Source organism: Haemaphysalis longicornis, unplaced genomic scaffold, assembly GCF_048455015.1.
Source record: "Haemaphysalis longicornis isolate Haplotype H1 unplaced genomic scaffold, Haemaphysalis longicornis Haplotype H1 scaffold_1, whole genome shotgun sequence".
Taxonomy (NCBI): Eukaryota; Metazoa; Arthropoda; class Arachnida; order Ixodida; family Ixodidae; genus Haemaphysalis; species Haemaphysalis longicornis.
Window position 1 is genome coordinate 446,544,896 of NW_027526203.1, and position 16,653 is coordinate 446,561,548.

The 16,653-nt window shown below is 44.1% G+C and overlaps 1 protein-coding gene across 1 annotated transcript in view; it reads left to right on the plus strand.

Annotated features, from left to right (window-relative positions):
• The window catches only part of LOC144162276 (uncharacterized), a 200,202-nt gene that overhangs the window by 173,529 nt on the left and 10,020 nt on the right, over window positions 1-16,653 (plus strand). The window contains 15 exon segments of the mRNA XM_077692757.1: window positions 473-748; window positions 5,150-5,266; window positions 5,326-5,475; window positions 5,555-5,699; window positions 8,445-8,569; window positions 9,032-9,174; window positions 9,453-9,576; window positions 10,713-10,885; window positions 12,575-12,683; window positions 14,172-14,360; window positions 14,455-14,565; window positions 15,104-15,215; window positions 15,313-15,485; window positions 15,578-15,862; window positions 16,121-16,272. Of these exon segments, the coding sequence (XP_077548883.1) occupies window positions 473-748; window positions 5,150-5,266; window positions 5,326-5,475; window positions 5,555-5,699; window positions 8,445-8,569; window positions 9,032-9,174; window positions 9,453-9,576; window positions 10,713-10,885; window positions 12,575-12,683; window positions 14,172-14,360; window positions 14,455-14,565; window positions 15,104-15,215; window positions 15,313-15,485; window positions 15,578-15,862; window positions 16,121-16,272 (2,384 nt within the window).

The window sequence follows — 16,653 nt, forward strand, 5'->3', positions numbered from 1 at the left end:
CTTTGTAGCCAGCCAAACAGATGAGGGAGGGCATTACAAGTGTTGCAGTATTCAGCAACGTTTCTTTTTTATTTGGCATGCTGCTGCGAACAAATACTTTTTGCTCTGTTTGCAGGTCCAGAGCTTTAAAAATCTGGAATACTGTTGGTTATGAGGTGTTCGCTCCCATTAGTACTTCTGTAATTATTCCTTTGTAGGAACCCCGTTCTAAGTATTTAACCCTTGCATTACAACAGAGTGTAGTAATAAAATCATATAAAGAATTAACTCTCATAACCAAGAACAGAAACATTAAAAAATGCAAATGGAAACTGTATTGGGACAAAAATGTGTTTTTTAAACCTCCAAACACTTTCACGAGTTCACAGATTTTGTTGAGCATGTAATTTTTGTAAATCTGGCTTGATGAATCTGGCTTGATGAACTTTTTCAACTGACTGACGTGGTGCCTCTGTGCTCACTTGCCCCCTAGAACCTAACCTAACCTTTGTCGAGAAGCTCCAAGATGTCGAAGTGAAGGAGAACCATGTGGCCATGTTCGTCACGAAAACGAACCGACCTGTCGACCATGTCACCTGGTGCAAAGATGGAGAACCAATCAACCTTGATGAGCCCCAGGATAAATACCAACGAATATCTGAAGATGTCTACCAGAAGCTGGTGATCAGGAATTCCAGTATCAAGGATGAAGGTGAATATACGTGTGTCCTGGGAGAGGAAGAGACCTCAGCAGACCTGGTGGTCATTGGTACGTACCAATCACATTTTATAACCCCTCGAGTCTCATGCAAACTGCAGCGTTTCCTAATTTGCGACTAGTGATAGTGATTAAGGAATATTTACGTTTTCATTAGGGTGCATACTTTGGGGGGGGGGGGGGGGGGGGGGCTGCACCCATGCCCACTTCTCACTGGCTTGAACAGTTGATTAAAGGGCCTCTTAGATTCAGATAATGGGCCATGTGATGACATGGAAAATGAGGAGTATCAGGTGCTAAATTCAAAGCCTTCTTTGAGTGGTGGTGGCAGTATTTGACTCTGCCCTGTTCAACTCGAAACAGATGCTATGGTTGTTGCGTGTCAGAACTTCTGTGTGTGGCATTATGGGTGCAAGCTTTGTAGCTTGAAGAGATGCCGGGTGCTGGCCCACAACACGTATACAACAAAGAAAATTTATATTTCAGTGACTAAAAGAAAAGTAAGGCTCGTAGACTGAGTGCCTAGTGTGGCCAATACTCATCATAAAACTTCATCTTTACTTGTGTTTTATTTGTAGTTCGAGGTCCTGATTGTGTAAAGCTGCGTGAATTTTGACTGCACTCAGTTCGATTTTCTGTTTAATTTGACCAAATTTTAGTGGTCCCACCAAATACTAATTGCGATTTTACTTGCGATTTTAAATACTTGCGATTTTAAATTGACTCCCATGAAGTACCTTAATTAAGGGGGGACACTGCTCTTATAAAAACTTTTTTTAATTTTTAAGTGAACTCTGTGAAACTTGTCAGTCTTGCTGCTTTTCCCCCACTGATTTCAAATATAGAATTATTTTTTTAGTTGGTCAATTAGTTCTCAAGATAATTAGAAGTAACTAACCATTTTTGGAGGAACAATAGACAAAATAGTGTTGGTCACAAAACTGTAATCTTTACATTTTCCAACACTATGAACCCTGTTGGTCATAGTGTTTGGAGTACTGACACAATGAGTGCAATAAGAGAATCAGTTTTTTGATGCATCGCTTGGAACTAATTTTACAGCTCATTAAAAGTTAACCTTGGTGGCACCAGTGGCAAGGAACCGTTTTGAGTGCCCATTTCAAACACCGAAGTTTAATGGGCTGTAAAATTAGTTCCGAGTGATGCATCAAAAAACCGGTTGCACTCACCAGGGTTCATAGTGTTGGAAAATGTAAAGATTACAGTTTTATGAGCAACGCAGTTTTGTCTGTTGTTACTCCAAAAATGGTTAATTACCTCTAATTATCTCGGGAACTAATTGACCAGCTAAAGAAATAATGCCGAATTTGAAATCAGTGGGGAAAAAGCAGCAAGGCTGACAAGTTTCACAGAGTTTACTTAAAAATTAAAAGAAATAGTTTTAAGAGCCATGTGCCCCCTTAAAGGAGCCATGAAGAGAAAACACAAGTTTGGTTCATTCAAAAGATTGTCTCGTTAGAATCATACTGACACCACTTTTAACGTAAACTTCGCTCAAATAAGCTACATAATTAGGAAAAACGGGAATGGTCATGCGACCCACCAGCTCATTTCCCGCAACAGAACCTATGTCGTCACATGAGCTAAGCTCTGCGATTGGCGGAGGCTGGCAGAAGCAGACGCAAATTAGGTAGAACTTACAAACTAGACGAACGAGCGATTTGCGCTTAAATTTAGGGCACATTCTTTACAAAGCAATAAGAATGATGGGACAAACAGTGGAAGTTACGAAAGCACATGTAAACATAGAAGTACTGATGCGTTCTGCTGTTCGTACTGCGCACAGCATGCTTGGTTTCGCTGCACAGCACTACGGGGCTTGGGGTTGTCTCAGACGACACTGGCCGATTGACGCAAGCAACCGTGTCTTACGTGACCCCATTTGTCGAGCGAGCACTGTTTCAGGGAACAAATATTTTCTCCCAGGACAAAAACAAGCCAGGTTTAAATGCGGGCAAAAACAAACCAAACGCTTGCCACGGTATGGTGGCGCCATCTAGGTTACGGAACGTGAAGAAACGCGGGAACAAACCAACACCGCTGTACAGGGTGGAGACAACCTTTGAACGGTCCCGTGCCGCCGCAATTGGGCCAACGGGCTCAACGCGTTATTCTTTTCATTTCCCACGAGACCTAGCAACGCGAAACAGACAATATGATTCAAACTTCTTCAGTAAACCGCGTTGCGGCGATAATTTTACCGCGGTTTTGACACAATGACTTGTTTCGGCGGCGAGCGAGCAACCGAAAATGGCGGCGCCAGCGTATACGCGTCTCTACCCTGTACGGCGGATGCGTGAATGAAGGTACTCTAGGCTGCAGAGCGGTCGGTTTCAGTGATGTCACTTGGGACCACGAAAACGCACGATTGAGCGGGAAAATCAAAATTTTAACCTAAATTGTTTAATTTCTCAATGAATAAAGCACCGTTTGTATCCGGACAAGCGCTGTGGGCACTATAAAACACGAAATCTTTCGAATAAAACCAACTTGCATTTTCTCTTCATGGCTCCTTTAAAGGAGTAATGACACTAAATTTCTCGCTTTCGGTTTTTATGCTGTAAAGAATACCTAGTGGTCCAGTAATTACAAAAATCGAACCAAAAGTGGTCAGCCGCCAGCGTAGAATTAATTAGTATAACGCATTTATTCCAATCAGTTTCAAATTCTGTCGTCGCGCGCCAAACGGCCGTTCAAATGCAGGACGGTGAATGTGACGTCACGGTTTCCGTGACGTCAGGGACGTTTGCCGCATCGTCTGCTACGATTGCACATGGTCCGCACTCGCCCGCGCAGTCGACATGTTGTCTGAATCGTCAGACTCAGATGAGTCGCTGCCACCCGAAAGACAGACAGACAGAACAACTTTATTTGGCCAGGCGATTAGGCCGGCGATGTCTTCGCCGTCGTCCGTTTTTTTAATATCGCTGCGGCTCGAACCGGCGCAGACCGTAATAGCAACAGCTTGTCGCCACTCTTCCAATCAATCTGATCGCGGAAAAGAAGTTCCACGTGCGAGAAAGTAGATGTTAGTGTGGTGAAAAATTGTGCTAGGGGTTGTTATCAGCGCTGAATATAAAAGCGGCAATCAGATATATTTGCCGCGATGGTAAACCTGCGCTGACCGGCAGCGGAGGTTCGGCGCTCCGACCCAGCACTGCCGGCACCGCGGTGCGGCGAGCGGCCGAAAGATGGCGCCACCTGCGCGGTAGAATTAAAACAGGCCACAGCAGATGTCTTGGTCACCGATCGCTCGAAATGCAATTATTGCCAAAATAAAGTTCCACATGCGAAAAATGGGATGATAGTGTGGTGAAAAAATGTTTAAGGGATGGTCATTTGCAGTTGTACAGATAGCGGCGATCAAATATTCGCCACGATACTAAGCCTAAAGTTTCCAACACCTAAGCTCCCGAGCAACGCCGCGCCTGCGGGCATGCGCGACAGTTCTTGCGGCCGCCGCCGCGCACGAACTCAGTCCACGTTTCGCGCTGCATGTCGTCACGTGGAAAATAATGCATTCTTGGCGTCGTCGTCGATTTGCTCGGACAAACTTCCACTGAACAGTACTTCGCATTCCGCGAGCTTGCCATAGCACAACTTTGGCGAGCTCGGCGATGCGCACAGGCCGCTCAGATAAAACACCGCGCAGTTTTCGCAACCAGTGCAAGGGAACACCATGTGCCGGCCACGAACTGAAGAGCAAAGACGTTGAACACGCAAAGTGCGCAAAGTTTACAAGCATTGCTCACAGAGGTACACCCACGTCTCCTGCCCAAACGAAGACCACCGACAACAGCAGCGCAGGCTATCGTTTCCGGTTCCGAAAACGACTATGTATATGACGTCACCCTGAACCGGCCAGACACGCCGGCCAATGTGTCGTCACGCCGATAGCGATTTCACTAGTGCTGCCGATTTGTGGTAGCTCGCGGCCGGGACAATCAAAATCGATTTTCGCTATGATTCCGGGCTCGGATCGATGCAAAAATTTCTGTGAGGCATCTGTACAAACTACTGAAGCCAATTACATCATTTTTAGGCGTCAAAATTTGGTGTCAGTACTGCAGGTACCCTGTTATAGTCACGTTGCAAAGGCTACTGTAATACCCGTACAGTCATTAAAGATGTTGCCATTGATACTACATCATTGCAGTATGTTATTTTTCTATTTCTTCGTTCCTACTGTTTTTAAAGCTACCATGTTTACTGTTGTTTACGTGAACATATTATCTGAACGTCGTTCTGGCATTAAAATGTGCCATCCATGGGGTTAGAAATGGTGGCTCTTCATGATCAAGTTCACAAATGAAAAAAAAAGCTTTATTTTCACTGAAAAAAATCGTTATCTGCGAAAAAGAAACGCCGTAGGTACTTCTTTGCATGTCCACATAAGATGTTGCACTCTTAATTGGTCCCATTCAATTGCAGAGCTACCTCCAGAGATCACCACTTTCATGACGGACCAGACTGTTGCCAAGGATGACACTGCTCAGTTTACAATTGAACTGACAAAAGGCGACGCCTTGGTTCGCTGGTTCAAAGATGGTAAGTGCTGCCTCCCAAGGGTCCAGTGCCTGTCCTAACCGTTTTTGCAATGCCCACAGGGAAAGAGCTGCAGTTCAGTGACCGCGTGAGGCTGAAAATTGACGGAAAGCGCCAAGTGCTAGTAATCAAAAACTCGGTTCTGCAAGATGCCGGACGCTACACTTGCAAAGTTGGTGATCAGTCATGCAGTGCACGCCTCACTGTTGAGCGTAAGTACTGGTTAAATATTCTGTACTTCTTAAAGTGTGAATTACGAGTCCCAATTTGAAAATAATTTGTGTGTTGCAGCCCCATCTGTGGAGTTTATTGCAAGACTTCCAGAAAAGACAACTGTTCCCCAAGATACAGATGCCATTTTTGAGGTGGTTCTGTCACAAGCAGACGTTGATGTTGTCTGGATGAAGAACGGAAAGCCCATTCCAAAGGACCAACGGTATTTAAGATCTTTAGACTTTTTGGCAATGGAAAACGTAAAGTTAGAAAGCAACCATTAAAACGTCTTTGACGTACCTGCATCATTAAAAATTGCTATACAGCACTGAAATTGACTGTATGTGCACAGTGGTGGCCTGAAGTGGTCAATTATTTTTTCCGGTTGTGTGTGATACATTAACTCCATAGTTGGCATTAGCAAGCTCGTACTACTACAGTTAAGGGGGGACACTGGTCTTGACGACCGAAAATTTGCCAAAAAATCAATTTTCTGTATTAATTTTATTTGCAGTCTACAGGTCCCAAAGAATGTACCTGCAAAATATCATAGCTGTATCATAAGTATTCACAAAGCTGTCGCCCTTTGAAGTCACCTAAATGACCATTTTTGCCTATGTTTGCAAACTTCGTGCCCTGTTTTCTCAGAACCAATTTTTTTCCCACATGGTCAGCTGTCGGGTACAATATCTTGGGATGTACTGGTTCGATGTACATCATTTTTGCTGCATTTGAAAGCTTATGAACTGAACAGTGCAATAAAGCCACAAAAGTACAGAATTTATTTTTGCTGGCACAAGATTTTATGCAGTTAGTTTTACAACAACATTGTAAATTGATGACCTGACATTTACGAATTTTACAGCGTTTGCAGAAACCATGCTAAAATTACTGCAGTGGTACAGTTGCACTCCCTGGTCCTTCCAGAGCACAAAGGGATAAAAGCTATTTGAGTATTTCATAGGTACATAATGAAACAATTGCCCGAAACGGAGCGACATAACATGTTGCACAACTCTAAACGTACACCCCATAGACAAAAACTGACTGCATATTTGTGCTCAGGATGTTGAAATACACTCAATGTGTAAATTTCAAGCACATAGGCTAAAAAATAAGAAAAATGTCCTCAAGACCAGTGTCCCCCCTTAAACCTGGACATAACGACGTTGACAAAAATTCGCAATTTTTCGTTACACGCAGGTTTGCTCGTGAGAATGTAGTAGAAACGAAACCAAAGTGCTAGACATCAACCTCAGTGAACTCACCCTTGAAGGATTTATTTCACAGTGAAAAGCTGCATGATTTCCGCCTGCTGTGTTCCCACGAGCTTACGGGGTATTTACTACAGGGCTCTCCATAGAAGCAAGGTCACTTGCCCCAGTATTCACAAACGTCACTTAAGTATCACTTTTGCTTTTGGCACTTTTAGGTGCCTCAGTGCATTTCAGGGACGAAACTTATGCTGAAAGAATGCCTTTCCACATATTTAATGCTCTTTTCCGCACTCAAATTTGGCGAGAGCGTGCTAGCTGAGATGTTGTACAGGGGAGCGACGTTCTTCTTTCTCGCCAGCGGAGATGGCATTTAAAATTGCAAGCTTGTCCTGGAAAGACAAACCTTCCATTTTCTGGCAGATGAAATCATCACTGGGGAACCGATACCACAGATAGCAGTAGAGACGCACGACTACATGCCGATAGTCAGGCCTAGAACCTAACTGACACCGCTATCACACGTAGAAACACGCGGTAGTTTATGGTGCAGGCAAAATTTGCTAAATGAGTGCATTTTGCCAACCTATTTTCTAGAAAAAGTGCAAAAATCAATGGATAAACAGCGTAGTGAATTCGTTACATCAAGGTTAACCACCGCAATGCCTTCGTTACATAGAGGTCGCAAACACATGGGCTTCAATGGGGCTGGCAGTGGGGAAGTGAAGAACTTCGTTAAATCCACGAATTCGTTGATTGATTGATTGATTGATTGATTGTAGGGTTTAACGCGCCGACGCAACGCAGGCGATGAGGCGTGCCGTAGTGGAGGGGTCCGGATTAATTTTGACCACCTGCGGATTTTTAACATGCGCCAAAATCTCGAACACACGGGCGTTTTCACTGCTCGCCTCCATCAGAAAAGCGGCCACCGTGGCCGGGAATCAAACCCGCGACCTAGTGCCACGAATTCGTTGCATAGAGGTTCATTACATCCAGGTTTAATTGTAACTGCAAGAACGGTGCTTTAAATTTAGTAGAGCACTGTGAAACATGGAATTCAGGTCTCCAACACAGTGGGCATTTCATTAGTCTTCTTTGGGAGAAATATTCTGAAATTTCAAGAAATCTTGAAAATGTCAACCTTACTACGTGCTTAGACACTCTCTGAATGAACAAAACCTGTTTTATCTCAGGCATGCTTGCTGCATTTGTAGACTTGGAGGCTTGAAGTACAATGCAAAGGTAGTTGCTGTAACCAATCTCGAGACTGACGTCAATATTAGAATTTTTGTCAGTGTACAGCACACCGCGCACGAAATGTATTGCGACCTCCATCCATTCAGTGCCCATTTTTAACACAATCGCATCGTGTGGGCATTTTTCGTTCTTGAAAATTTCCCTATTGCTCTTTTTAATGCAGAAAGAATTACACAAAACGAACTATTCTGTGAGGGGCCTGCTCCAACATCTCCAACAGTTCCAAACAGTGAAACTTTATTTTGAATTTTGCATTGGTTAAATCAACTCTTAGAATTTTAGAATACATACTAGTTTTATGTAATTAACCATATTCACCAAAATAGGCAACACAGCATGAAGGTATTTTTTGGGTAACCTGCATACTACACCCTTTGTGTGTGGGCAGAAAAATAAATTACTGTTGGGTCTAATTAAAGAGCAATGAAAATAAATCTCTTACAAAACCTGAACACCTGAACATCAATGCCGGATTCCTCTGCTATTCTGTGCAGTTTCCAGTTTGTGAAGGAGGAGAAGGTTCGGCGACTGGTGGTTCCTTGTGTCGACAAAGATGACACTGCTGAGTACACATGCGTGGCTGGCAATGTCAAAACATCCACACTGCTGCATGTGGAAGGTGAGCAGACTGCGCTGTGTGTCTCCTTTTACAGCACAGCAGCAACATACACAAAGGAGCCTGCCGAAAAGACTGTATATTGCTGCAAAAACAACTAGTACTATGTAATGCAGAGTACTTTTACTTCTTAAAAGCCTCAATCCAAAAATGGCGTTTACAGCTGGAAGCACTCGCAACAAGAGTACATGTAGGCATAAAATGTTGAAATGTAAACATAGAACTGAAACTGGAGACATGCATTGAGCTAAACTTTAAAACTTCTGATCCAGGCTGCCTTTAGAACTTAAAGGGAAGGCATGATTCAGCCCCCGAGCATTGCTGCAAAAGGAAGCTCCTCCACAAAGTCAAAGTTGTGAATAGCGCCCTTCACTGCAGTTATATAAATATTGGCAGAGCTTTTTTACTTTGTCTGTGTTTGATGTTCACGTCACAAGATGTAATACGAAAGCTTGCACATTGCAGATGCTGATGCGGAATTCACCTTACGGCTCCATGATGTCATTGTTCGTGAGAGTGATACAGTCACACTGCTGGTTGAGGTGTCACGAGAAACTTTAGAAGTCCGCTGGATGAAGGACGGTGACACGATCCACCCGACTGAAAAGGTGCTGCTTCATCAACCAAGCATGGAAGAATCATAGCCACATTGTTGCTTTAAAAGCCAGTCAACGTATAAAGCACGTAGTTCGCATTTTCAGGCTTCCCCAGACCACTGCCATTATCATGGCAGTCATCTTGCTGTCATAAACACCTAGAATGTTGTAACAAGCCTATTTAGTTCATTCTTAGAATGCATGCTTGCGGACATATATCCTAGTTACCAACATGGCATGTTGGGCTACATCCAAGAGTGTGACGTGAATTTGATCGCTTTTAATTGCAGGTGTTTGTTACAACAGAAGGCAAAAGCAGGAAGCTAATTATACGTGAAAGTTCAGTGGATGATCAAGGTGTCTACACCTGTGTTCTCAAGGACAAGAAGTGCTCATCTTCTGTTGTCGTCCACGGTTAGTAACACATGTTCATTCCTCCTCTGTGTGTGTGATAAAGGCTCATAGATTTCGGCAGATAACAATTTCAGAACCTTGAAGATGTTGCATATGCCATACGATTATGAATTTAGGACTCTGTAATGCTAAGCAACCCCACCCCAACACACGTTTTCATTTGACCTTCTAATATAGAACAAGTTCTGCAAATAAACCTTGATTGTAAGCACCTCTTCTAAAAAAAAAGGTAAAAAATTGGGGAAAATGGCGTGCTTAAATTCACATTAATAAGTATGCAGTACATACATGGTTCCTGTACAAAGACCAAACTACACATGGCCATGATTTAGGCTTTCCCTGCACCAGCCCCCCCACACTAGCAGCTTATACTGCTCAGTCTCAGTGATCTAGAACAGTGTGAATATATTCTTCAGAAAACTGCACAGCAGCTGGGAAAGCATATCATCTAAAAATATGAAATGCAACAACAGTAAATTTGAACTGGGAAAGAACAAACTGAGCACTATGTGGTGAATACCTTTCTCAGGGTGTGCGGGAAACTACAGCTGTATCCCAAGGTGAAAAATGCGCTTATCTCGTGGACGTCAAAAATGCTTGAAATTTCGTGAGCAGTGATTTTGTCTCATAGAATGTGGTGACATCACTTTTATAACGTGTGGTTTGACCAGAAATTTCTACTGCATTGAGAATTCGGTGCTTCAAGTGCTGGCAATCAGTTCATGGCCCAAGATCAACAATGTGATCGCACTTTTTCCCGCATAAACCATACTTTGCACGTAGCCACAGCCTAGTGGTGTTGTGCAATGCAACGCTTGTAACTTTTTATTATACATAGCATGCTTTGCCATGAAGTTGGGAGCAAGAATTACTTCCCTGCTATGCACCTTTCCTTCTTAGTACGAGTTTTCAACGTGAAAAAGTAAAGTCGCGACTGTATAAAAAGAATATGCAAGACATGAGCACAGTAGTAATTATTCTGCTTTACAGATTTTCAACCACACACAAGGAACACTAGTAGAGCACACTATGCTACCTATGGGCGGTTTATTTTTTTGGTTGCATGGTTACACTTAATGCCTATTTTGACCTCTGAATGTTCTGTATCATTATGCCTGTACTTTTTCTTCATGTAGCACCTCCCAAGATAACCACCGACAAGGAGACATTCTCCACAAGAAAAGGCACAACATTGAAATTACCCATTCCCTACACCGGCATTCCACAGCCAACGGCAACTTGGAAACTCAACGGACAGCCCTTGGAGCCTGCCAAAAACAAGATCATTCAAGAAATTTCACCCGAAGAGGTATGACACATCTTTGAACTCCTTTTTCGGTTCCGTCCTCAGGTGCCTTCTACAGTCTCTACCAATCACTGCTTTTGCTATCCCCTCTACCATTCGCAAATAGAGCATTAACAGGGTTCTCTAGTTCACAATTTTCCTGAATCTCTCACAGTTAAAGTGAATGGCTGGTAGGTTACGTTCTGCATGCATGTTCCATTTCATCTTATGTAGGGTGGCTGTCTTCTTTGAGGTGGAGATGACACATCCCAACAAAGAGCAGAGGTAGGGAGGAAATAATGAATATGTCAATTAAACTGTATGGCTGCCATTTCAAACATGAGTGCAGTATGCAACTTCAGGAGCACAAATAAAAGGCGAAATTCGGTTGCTTTATAAAAATTCATTTAGATCATAGAAAATTTTCTGACTATATTTTTCAGAGTAAGAAATATTTCTAGTATGTTGATTAAATTTTGTAAATATGCGCCTTTAGTGGGTAAGCACTGTCTTTCTCTTGCAAAAGAGAGACATGGCACTAAATCACAGTAAAAAAATGGGGATGCCATGAATGAATCTATCAAACAGAACTGTCACTGCCAAAACAGGCATCTGGTCCCCCTAGTTGACGAGCACGCTTATAAAATCTGACTTGAAGAAATCGGGTTGCTGCCGCAGTCATACAATATGACTGGCATTGAAATGGCTGCTTTTCCTTCTTCGTTACGAAACAAATTGTGCTCTTTAATTTTTCAAAAGGAGCTAACCGGGTACAATTAAAAAAGAGACAAAAATAAATGTATGGCCCCCGGCAGGATCAGCAAAGTCTTCATAGCGTATTTGATGTCCATACACTTTCGCAGAGTAAAAATATGCACATCACATGCATTCTTGCACTTTACTTGTAAAGGCCGCCGGTACTGTTCTCATAACCTTTTGTCACGCTGTAAGTGTTGCTGCGGTACTTGTCAAAGTTTGTGTGTGCGTCTTCATCCCGGGCGAGTAATTTGGTCGTGAATCCTGCTCATCACTATGCTCGTGGTGTTAGCAATTGGAAGCAGGAACATCCTGCACATCACTGACGAGTCCGACGAATCCACCACAGCCTGCTCAAGGGGCTGCATCGTCAATTCCTTCGCTCGCTCTGCCCTGCACGCTGGCGACGCCAGCCACTGTTTCTCGTTCGTGCCCCTCATTGTGCACCCATACTGCACCAGGAGCGGTGCCACTCACCATCATGATCCTGCTGCTCGTTTCGCATCTCCCGTTCGTCGACAGCCTCTTGTTCTGCCCTCCAGGCTAGGATGGAGCTGGCTGAAGAACACCACTGTCCAAATTGAGAGCGAGACCACCTTACTGAGGTGCAGAATCACAATCCTCACGTGAGCAAGGATGAAATGCTTTCTGTGCAGATCCTGTACAGATCCTGGGGGAGACCTGAGCCACTGCTCAGGCCTCCCCTCCCAATTCCTACGGAAGCCCATGTAATACTTCCAGCATTGCATAGCCATTTGCCCGCAAAAATAGCGCCATTAGGGTGTTCAACATCTTGCTGGAGGTGAAGACCATGGTCACAGCCGTTATTATATAGAATGTATAGAAATCATGGGACAGTTGGATGGGAATTCCACAGAAACAGTGGCTTCCTTAGAGCACCAAACCAAAGCTGAAGCCTTAAATAATCCCTTGTTTGTTTGTTTGTTCTTCTTGCAGGCAACTCTGACAATTCGAGACTTGCGACCAGCTGACACTGGAACAGTCACCCTCACCCTCAAGAACACTTGTGGGGAGTGTAGCAAACCATTCAGCGTCACCTGCATCGGTGAGGCATTCTGCTGCTGACTACTGCTTTGCTCAGCTTTTGTCAAAGCTGAAAAGTGTATGCAGGAAAACCTCATTACAAGAGACACTCAAGGGAACCAAAAAACGTGTCTCTTGCAACCAGGGTCCCCTGTATGCGATGTTGCTAATACGGTGAACACAAGAAAACCAACCAGACAGTCTTCATTCAAGTTTCTCTTATAACCAAGTGTCTCTTGTAACAAGGTTTTTGCTATATTGCTGTAAGACAAACTACAAATGGTTGATCTGCAGTACTGATATGGTTGACTCTCAATAATTGGGCCTCAGTTCGATTTCACCTCTCAATTTTCTCGTTTGGGTATAAAGCTATGCATTTTAAGTTGTGTTACTTTGACTAGACGCTTTATTCGAATAAATTAAAGTGATCCTCCAGAGTCAAACTAACAATAGTTGCCTGCATATCTGATCTCTTGTGATTTTAATGACAAAAACAAAATCAAAATGACACAATTGTTTTGCATGTAGCTGTCTCAAATGGAAATACTAATGTTTGACACAAATACAGGTGCAAGCTGTGCCAATGCTGAACTAAAACATTTTAGAGCAAAAAATATAAAATTTCCCCGCATTTCCCCGAGGGGAAGAATGTGAAAGTGCGAATGCAGGAGTTGAATTTGCGCGGTTCGGTAATGTTCGCGAAAGAGAGATCACACACACACACACAACTACAAAGAAAGAAAGATGCATTTATTCACAGACACCTATTTGTGTTGTCGTTGTACTTGATTGCTAGAGCGGATCTCAGCTTTGAAATTTCGTGTCAGTACTCCTTTAAGCGGGTGCATTAGCCCTTCTCACGCCCGATTCTTGGCCAATCGCCCTAAGTGGGTATGTGCTAAAGAAATTAGGAACTCTTCTTGGCCAATCGCCCTAAGTGGGTATGTGGTGCGGACGGACGGACGGCGGTGGACGCGTGATTCAGATTACTTGGCCAATCGCCCTAAGTGGGTATGTGGTGCGGACGGACGGACGGCGGTGGACGCGTGATTCAGGGTCGCTTAAGAAGTGCATTCGCACTTAATATACAGCACTTTTTCATAGGCATACCAATATAGAGAAAGGCAATTGAGTTTATAAAAGAGAGCAACAGCAGGCTTGTCTGAGGAATAGTACAACAAAAGGACCAGAACCAAGCTCTTTTGCAGCATCTTTCCCATACTACTGTCCTTTTGTCTTGTGTACATAGCTTTCGCATTTTCAAACAGTTTTACAATATGTTAGGACTAAGTTACCAAGCTCGGTATGCTATCCTTTCCTCTGTTCTTTTCATGATAATCTCCTAATTTAATCAGATTGTAATACCATGCTTATCAGCATGACACATCATATTCCTACCTATTGAATCCATTCATTTTAGTCACAACAATGCTGGGGTACTAAACGTTCAATAAGTGAGCCATTTCACCACACCTGCACGGGGCAAAAATTCACCGTGTTTATCTTTCAGACAAGCCCGGTGCCCCTGGGCTGCCCGAGCCTTCCGACATTTCTAGCGATGGCTCCCTTACGCTGTCCTGGAAACCACCACAATCTGACGGGGGCTCGAAGATCACTAACTACATTGTCGAGTACCATGACCGAAATTCGCTTCGATGGTCAGTTTATTCTGACACAGTCAAGGACACCTTCACCAGAGGTAATCCCCAGTCTGTTCTCGCCAAGCTCGGTGGGAAAAAAGCTTGGGCATGGTGGGCATGGCCTTGACTCTTGCGCAATGTGACTCGTTCCAGTGGAGGGCCTGTCACCGGACGAAGAGTACATGTTCCGTGTGACGGCGGAGAACGAGGCTGGAAAGGGTGATCCATCTCCGGGAACCAAGTACATCCCCATCCAGCCAAAAGGCAAGGAACATTGGGCTCGTGAGCTAAGGCCTCAAACTGCACCGCTACGCCATGCACTCTGAAAGAAACGTAGAACCCTCAGAAAGGCCTTTGCCCAGGGCGTGTAGCGATGTTCATTGCTACTGCATACAGTGGACTCCCATTCTGAGCTACCCCATTTGTGCAGTCAAACTAAACACGCCCCTCTGATGCAGTGCATGTGTGATGCACAGTTAGGCTGTGGGAAGACACTTAAAGGGGGGAAAGTGAAGCGTAAAATCAGTCCTAACTTCTTTTACACATATCTTAACCATGGTGTGTGGCGCAGATACATATGCTTGTAATCCTCACGTGAATTGCTTTATAACCTAAGGGAAACAGAACAGCCCAAAGTGATTATTAGTGCACCAATTTTGCAGCCATATATATCTGCAAAGTGCCAAGTGCATAAGCATTGGCTGCTAATACAAAGTTTGCACAGCTTCTTTTTCCCTTGGGTGGACAACTATGTAGCCAGTCAGTTAACTTATATGCCCTTATGTGTGTCTTTTGCATCCAGCTGGTGAACCACCTGTTGTATTAGAACACCTGACTGACAAGTCCGTCGGTGTCAAGAAACCGGCAGAGCTAACCTGCAGGTTTTCTGGGAACCCTACACCCACAGTCAAATGGTAAAATAATCACTTTAACACTAAGTTCTACGCAGCAATTCCCATATCATATCTGTAAAAATTCAACCATTTACATTGTTTATCTTACTCCTGACAGGCTCAAAAATGGAAAAGACCTTGTGATGATCAGCAACTTTAGTGCTGAATTCAAAGATCAGAAAGCCACCCTACGAATAAAAGAGGCGTCTACAAAGTCTGGAGGAAAGTACACGTGTAAAGCGACCAACCCACATGGCTCCACAGAAACCGTGTGCACACTTTCTGTCCAAGGTTAGTTGACGCACCCTTCTCCCGCATCTTACTTGCCAGCGTTTGAGTTCTCTATATATCAAGCTTTCTTCGCTGTAAATTCTTTTTCACAGATCCGCCATCGGCTGAATTTGACGAAAAGCTTCGAAACGTTCGCATCAACAAGCAAGAGGAATTCAAAGTCCCCTGCACAATTCGTGGCTTCCCAAAGCCCACTGTGACATGGCTACGTGATGGGTCACCCATTGAGTCAACCAAGCACACACTCATAACGGACAAAGACGACAGTTCAACGATCACAATCCACAGCGCCGAGGGTCCAGATTCAGGCGTCTACACACTCGAGCTTAAAAACCCAGCTGGCAGCGCCAGCTATGATTTCAAGCTCAGAGTACTCGGTAAGTTCCCTTTTTGTCCTCCACAAGCTTTGTGGAGAAGCCATATCCCACGGCCCACTAACGACGAGCCATTTATTACATCTTAAGTGGACCTACAGTACAGGGCTGTTCCTTCCGCAGCTTGCTACAGCAGGGCTATTCCGCAGCTTGCTCCGCTAGTCTAAATGAACGACTGAATATTCACTTGCCAGTGAGTGGCTGCTCACTCACTAACCCGAAACATGCCTGCCCTGAAACGGCTTCTTGTATTCACCACAGATAAGCCAAGCCCACCTGAATCCATTCAGTTCCCAGAAACAGCAGGGGACCACATCACATTGTCATGGCAACCGCCCCTTGACGACGGAGGGTCCCCGCTGACCAAATACGTCGTGGAGCGCTGCGAGACCACAAGGAAAGTCTTTGTTGAGGTAAACAACGGGCTCTGGCATGTCACTCTGCCGCTTCACTGCTCATATTTTTGCCTGAATGGAAAAAACACGAGCCTGCAGCTCCCAGGAGCATACAGATTTCTGTGGACGTGCACAGCCAGCCTGCTTTTTTTTCTGTCTTGAAAGCTCGGTTTATAGAGCATGATTTCGAGGTAACAGATGCACAAGATGGAGTTTAGTAACAAATATAAATTGACTGATTGACAGAGGCGTGTACAGAATTATGTAGCAGACATCCTGTATCCCTCCCTTTCTTCAGTCACTTTAGAATGCTGCTTGTTGTGCCTAGCAGGTGCAGAAGCACATCAAGCGTAATGAAAGACAGCTTTCCATCAGGATTTTAATCCTGACATCGATGTA